General features: G+C 49.4%; 1 protein-coding gene across 1 annotated transcript; it reads right to left on the bottom strand.

Moving 5' to 3' along the window:
• Positions 1-2,553: 2,553 nt before the first annotated feature.
• On the bottom strand, positions 2,554-4,420 carry LOC126996700 (fat-like cadherin-related tumor suppressor homolog). Its single transcript, XM_050857457.1, has 3 exons — positions 3,547-4,420; positions 2,960-3,130; positions 2,554-2,698 (listed from the first exon to the last, which is right to left on the bottom strand). The coding sequence occupies exons 1-2, from the start codon at positions 4,020-4,022 to the stop codon at positions 3,097-3,099; spliced, it is 510 nt and encodes a 169-aa protein (XP_050713414.1). The 5' UTR covers positions 4,023-4,420; the 3' UTR covers positions 2,554-2,698; positions 2,960-3,096.
• Between the last annotated feature and the right edge of the window lie 2,562 nt (positions 4,421-6,982).

The raw sequence follows: 6,982 nt of genomic DNA, 5'->3' as shown, positions 1-6,982 counted from the left end.
GAAAGAAAGTTTGGAAAGTTTCGTTTAGTCGGCGCAACATCTGCATGCGGTCATATGCCGGAGAGAGACAGAAGGGGAAGGAATTATAGGAGAAAGGAACAGATCCCAGGAGACGGGACACAACCCCCGATTAATACCTGGTACCCATTCACTGCTGGGTGGACAGGGGCGTAGGGTATCGGAAACGCCGCCCAAATTTTTCCATTCTGCCCGGGAATCGAACCCAAGCTCTCTCGGTTGTGAGCCGAGTGTGCTAACCACTGCACCACGAGGCCCCCTGTCACCTGAAAGACACATTAACGAGAGACAGCCTTGGGAGCAGCTGAAAACACTAGACTGGCATTTCACTACACAGACTAAGAGATGATGAAGAAACTAAGCTGATCAGGTTGGAACATGTGGCAGTAGTACGGTCCCCACATAAAAATAAACATATAAACAAAAACAACAACAACAACAAAAAAAAAAACCAGCAATCAAGTTTGTCCCTTTCCCATGGAGGAGGAAGAAAGCTTCTGTCAGTGGCAGATAATTTTGCAAGGTCACAGTTATTAGCAGCTGGGAAACTCGTGTTACTGGTTGCACTACTCATTGACACTCATGTTAAGGCCAATCACAATGAAGTGCTCCAAGGTATGGTGGAACAACTATGATTTATAAGAGTTAGCAAGTGTCCAACAGTTCTCACTCTGGACGGCTGGCACGCCGGGTCTCCCTCTGCCTCTCACCTTACCTACACACCTCTCAAGCTCATGTGTTAGTAAGATTTCAGTGGTGGTGTGACTCTAAGATCAACAAGGCATGTGTCATCACTAATACTGGTGTGCTCTGGGCAAGGTGAGCCACTGCCACTAAAGGCCTTGCTGCTGCCTGCCATGGTGCCCCCACCTGTGGAATAGTCGAGGCCGAACAGCTCCTCGGTGTTGCCGGCCACAATGGTGTACATAATGGGCTCCCCGGAAGGGCTAGCGGCCTTCACCCTTACAACGGGCGTGCCCTTGGCGGCGTTCTCTGGCACGGCTGCCTCGTACCGTGCGGCGGTGAACATTGGCCCTTCAGAAGACACCACCCTGGGGACCCGTGACGGGCAGGTTAACATCTTCAACACAAGAAGAACCCTGAGGCTAACAGGCCTGACCCAAGGCAAGGTGGTCCTGGCTGCGTGACTCACCTTATGAGGACATGGGCCTGTGAGCTGAGGGGAGGCTTTCCCCCGTCGTAGGCAGCAACGGTGAGGCTGTAGGTCTTGTCGGCCGCCATCAGGGTCTGCTTCAGGGAAATTTCACCCGTCTTCTTATTCACGGCGAAGAGCTCACCGCTGCCTCGCACCAGCTCGTAGCGGACACTTCCGAACTCCCCAGAGTCAGCGTCTATTGCCTGCACCTGAAGACACAAGGGAAAGTAATAGGACCATCTCATAATCAACAATTACATAACTTTGGGAGTCACTGCAAAGGTTCACTGCTTGATCATGGAGGAACCTACTACTTTATGGAGAGCACAAGTTATGCCCGGCATGTGTCTGACAAAAAAGATCTGCTTGGGCTCTTATGCTCACCTTAGTGACCACGTGGCTGCGCGGAGACACGGTGGACACCAGGGCGTGGAAGGGCTGGTTGAGGAACACCGGCTCGTTGTCATTCACGTCCATCACCGCCACGTGGACCAGCACATGGGCCACGTTTGCTGTGCCCTCAATGTCCTGCGCCTGAACCACAAGAGGATGAACAGCAGTAAGACAAAAGCAAATACAAGTAGATGCAACAGAGGTCTGAGGGCCAATGCATAAGATGAATGGGGAGAATGATCAATGTCCTCTGAGCCAAACAAGTTTCATGTTATTTAAGGTCCCATGCTGCAAGTCTTAAAATTTGCTGATTTCCAGGTAAGGATTTATGATTAGTAAAAAACAAAAGATGATGATATTATAGTGCACTGAGTCTTGGTAATAACAGTCCAGTACAAGAACACTGAGGTCATAATAATTGCGCTGGCCCCGGACTCACCTCCACCACCAGCGTGTAATGGACCTCTGCCTCCCGGTCAAAGGACTTGCCGGTGGTCTTGATGACGCCAGCGGTCGGGTGGATTTCAAATTTAATGTTTGAGTTGAGAATTGAGTAGCGGACGTGATGGTTGAGCGGCTGACCCTTCACTCCCAGGGCAGCAACATTCATCTCCTTAGTGGAGTTCTCAATGACGTTGGCCCAGTACTGGTCCTGAGTGAAGACCAGAGTAGACAGCGGCGCTTCATCAATTATAATCTCTGCTGTTGCCGTGGACGAGGCGGCCCCGTCGCTGGCCTGGAGGGTGAGGTTGTACTGAGGCTTGAGGCTGTACTGGTCCTGGACCTTGACACACTTGCTCACGTTGTCAAACACAAAGTTTTCTCTGTCGTCACCGGCAGCGATGGAATATGAAATATCGGTGATATCATTCACATCCACGTGGTGGCGTGGCTGCTCCTCCCGGCCCAGGCAGAACACCCTCACACCAGGGTAGGTTGGCAGGTAGAGGACGGCTGAGTAGTGGGTCTTGGGGAAGGCCATTGGGGCAGCCTTCACCTCCCTCACCGTGATGAAGACTGGGGCGGGCGCCACACACTCCCGCCGGGGGCTGCCCCCGTCCGTGGCCCACACACTCAGCCTCACCGTGGTGCCGGCCACTGTGTCCAGGCTGCCAGACACCCACACAGCTCCTGAAGGGTGTGGAGGATGAGGTACAGTTAGTGTTACTTGTCTTCAGGAGTGGTGGACAGCTAACATGTCTAGAAAAAAAAAATTATCCTCTCAAAGTGAGTCTAAAAATGTAGGAAAACAGCATCAGGCATGGATATGTGTGTGTGTGTGTGTGTGTGTGTGTGTGTGTGTGTGTGTGTATATATATATATATATATATATATATATATATATATATATATATATATATATATATATATATATATATATATATATATCACCGTGAGCTGGCTGGGGCTGGCCTAGGCGTGGGCGTGGGCGGCCAGCACGGGGGCGCCGCGGCCGGCGGTCTGCAGGACGCTGCCGTGGTATGAAAATCGCTCCCACTCCGGCCACCAGTCGTTCTCGTCGAGGACCGTCACGCCCAGCCACGTGCTGCGGGACACCCCGGCCTGGGGGAGGGTTAGGGGGCGCGTCACCATGGCAGAACACCAGTGCTGAAACCCACTTTATGTGCTGCCTGTAGCGCTCTTTACCGAAGTCGCTGAAGTGACGGTTGATTGAAGATCAGGACAGCATGTGGGTAATATCTTATCTGAGGCTGTGTTTATAAGGAGTGGCAGAAATGCTTCAGATAAGATCGACATTAGTGGTGAAAAGAGAAGTCAAGTTTCCCTAGACTAGATATTCTAGATTCACAGACTATGAATTGCCTTTTTTTGGTAATGGCTTGACATCTAGGCCTATACACATTTCTCTGGGCCAAACTACTCTGTCTGGATCTAGATCGCTGAGTACCTGTGATTTCTCCCCCTGAAAAGAATATCCTCCTTGTAATGAACATTTGTTGAGTGTTTTCCTCGCGTACCAGGCGGGGCAGGGAGTCACCAGGTTGTACCAGGAGGTGGTTTCGTAGTCCAGGGGCGTGGCCACGCTGACCACCCCCGAGGCGGGGCTGATGACGAAGGCGCTGTGTTCATTCCCGCCCGTCAGCGAGTAGTGGAGGGCCGACGGTGAGGACGCCGTGACGCGCGCCAGGGCCGTGCCCACCGCCACCCACTCCCTGACCTCCTCCACGTGCGGCTTATTGCCCTGCCAGGAGGGCGGCGAGCTCTGCGAGGCGGTCACCATGACCCGGACCGGCACCGAGGCGGCGCGGGCCTGCGCGGCGTGGTCCGTGGCCCGCACCAGCAGCAGGTACTCCGGGGGCTGGGCGTCGGCCAGGGTTCGGGTGAGGCTGATCACGCCGAGGGCAGTGTCAATGTTGAAGATTCCTCCAGCATTACCTGAGGGACAGGGAAAAGCAACGAATAACCCCGAGTGCAGGGAAACAAACAAACACATAGGACCAATTACGGTTAGCAGTATCTACCTCATCATGTCTTCACTCATTTGGTAATCTGTCGCTCACGAGGTGGGCAAAACTTTTGAGGACACTGAACAGCCAAGCTCCTGTTTCTGTCTTCAGAATCAGTACATCGCTCTTCCTCACCCGCCCACCCAAACCACCTGTCTACCTTGAGCAGCTCACCCAAACATGTCTCGGCAGCACTCATCCACACCTTCCACTATCACGCACTTACTGTTACCATAATACCTACTCCATCATCCTTCAACTGTTTCGCGCAGCTTCCTCGAATACAACCTTAAGTACATCATTCACACTTCGCCATTCTACATTCTCATTCGTACCTTCCAATATGAAGCACTCGTTCACCATTTAACTCATTATTCTCTCAACGTTTCCATGCAGGTTTCCCTAAAACAACTAACTTGTTCTCTCTTTCCTCGCATATCAACCATTCCATTTACACTCAAAACGGCACTCAATCATTCCTGTTCCCTGCTACATTCAACACGATGGGCCGCAGACGCTTCCCTGCTCATTAGAATTAGACTGATCTCCCTTCTGGATAGTGTTGATGAGGCGAAAGTGTCGTAGAAGATCAACCTTTGACGCATGCTGGTTAGGGTAAATGCCCCTATCAGCACTCTTTATGCGCGGGAAGTTAATTTCTAATACAAAAACTCAGCATTTAGTCGTTAATCGCACTTCACCGCAGAGTGGGCAGGGCATTTAGCCGGAGACGCTGCCCCGCCGGGTTTGGGCTCCCTCCCGCAGCGGAAGCAAAGTGTCCAGAAAAATAGAGCTCAGTGCAGGGTGAAGTATATAAGTGTACGCAGTGAAGTAACCAAGAGTGCGTCGGGAAGTATCTAAGGTTGGTGTTAGAAGACACTTTCGCTTCTCACATCAACTATTTCTGAAGGTCAAAGAGGGGATCAATTGGGTTCTATTGAGTGTTTTCTAAAGTTCACGGCACAGATGAAGGGTCAAACTACCACCAGGGCCATTAAACTACCCCTGGAAATGTCCTAAACTCATACGAAAGCCTTGTCAAATATGTGTACTTGGGCGACGAAATGTTTTAAAATATAACCCGAAGTGTCAAGAAGTACCAAGGAGGACCTAAGCAGCGAAACAAAGCGGAACAGCTCAAAAGATGAAGGTAACAGGCAAGGTGGCTCGTTACTGCGGTGCTCATTCCCGGCGAAGCTTCAGTCTGCCCAAACCTACTCGTACGCGCTGAACACACTCCCTTGGCATATTCTTCGCCGACATTGCAGACAGCCTATTACTGTAGTTTTATTCTTACTCTCACCCCCTACGAACTGAATCACATACGATTTAGATCAACGAGGGAAAAAAAAAACACTCTTGTTATACCAGAGACTTGAACATCACTTACCCGACACATCCTTGAGTCATCCAGTGAGTACCAATAACTTCTGCAGAGGTTACGCCACTATTACATCTATCTTCAAGCTCACAAGGGATCCATATAAACTATTGTCCTTCCTGAAGTGATTGCTGCGCTCATCTACCACACACAAAGCCATATTAACCCCAAAAAATCGAGATATGTACTACACGGGCACTCTCCCTCTCCACGGCCACAAGCAGACTCCTCTCAAGTTCTCAATAGGGGTGGGCAGGTACCGGTACCAGTACCGGTACTGACGGTACCAGCTATACGTTACGGTACCGGTACCAGACTGCTCGGTACCGGTATCGATACAGACCAGTCGCTCATGATGCCCCTCATTTCTTCCTCGCACGAGTGAGAGGCTGAGACGGGGTGCCTGAGTGGATATCTCGGTGATATGGATATTCTCTCTCTCTCTCTCTCTCTCTCTCTCTCTCTCTCTCTCTCTCTCTCTCTCTCTCTCTCTCTCTCTCTCTGAATGAAGTAAATATTATTCTTTTCGATAAAGAAATAAGCATATATAGTTATTATGGATGGAATCATAGTTTAATAATAATAACAGTATATATATCTATATATATATATATATATATATATATATATATATATATTTAGATATATATATATATATATATATATATATATATATATATATATATATATATATGCAAACCTTTAAAAAAAAAATCGGATATGAAGAATTATCTAAGAGATAAGTTAATAACATACTGGAGGCGGGCGGGAGGATGGAAACAAGGCAGGACAAAATGGCGGGAAGACGGACATGCAGCGACTCGCACAGCCAGCCCCACAACTCCACAGCCAAGCATGGCGGGCGAGCGTGTCACTATAAGCGCCGGCATTGGGAATTCAACCGGTACTATAGTCTGTTCACTTAAAGGCGGTGTCACACTAGCACTTTTTCCGTCGATTAATGCGATTTCCGTCGATTTTTCATCGTTCCGCATGAACTTATCGCATGAATTTGTCAGACGATCAGGATCGTTTCCGCCTGCAAATTTCCGCTTTTGTTTACATTTCCAAGACCAAGACCGAGACTTTCCGCGTGGCTTCAACCTGTCTCAAACGCTCTCCTGCAGTGACAGCCTTCCTCATCCTGGTGTCATTTCTGGCAATAAGAGGTGTCACTAACTCCATAAGTCTGTGGTACTGGCTTTTGTCCAACCTGATCCAATTCTTCAGAGTCTCATGATCCTCTAAACTCAGCTCTTTTAACAGCCTGTGGTACACACTTTCTCTTTCCCGACGAGCCAACCATGAGCGCATCCATGCACGCTTTTTGGCTTGTTTAGCTCGTCTAAGTCTCACAATACACAGTATTAGGTTCAGAGCAGCGTATCTTTGCCGCAGCGTGGACTCCATGTTTGTTTACACTCCTTGGTCTGTGCCGACGGAAAGTTTCAGACGAAACACAGTTTGTGTGTGACAGGCTGCAGCCAAGATATCGACGATTTTCAGAAAAACGACGGAAAAAGTTGACGGAAAAAGTGCTAGTGTGACACCGCCTTAAGCTAGATT

Source organism: Eriocheir sinensis, chromosome 10 (genome assembly GCF_024679095.1).
Source record: "Eriocheir sinensis breed Jianghai 21 chromosome 10, ASM2467909v1, whole genome shotgun sequence".
Taxonomy (NCBI): domain Eukaryota; kingdom Metazoa; phylum Arthropoda; class Malacostraca; order Decapoda; family Varunidae; genus Eriocheir; species Eriocheir sinensis.
The sequence above is the reverse complement of the archived record's forward strand: the minus strand, read 5'-3'. Positions and strand labels throughout refer to the sequence as shown.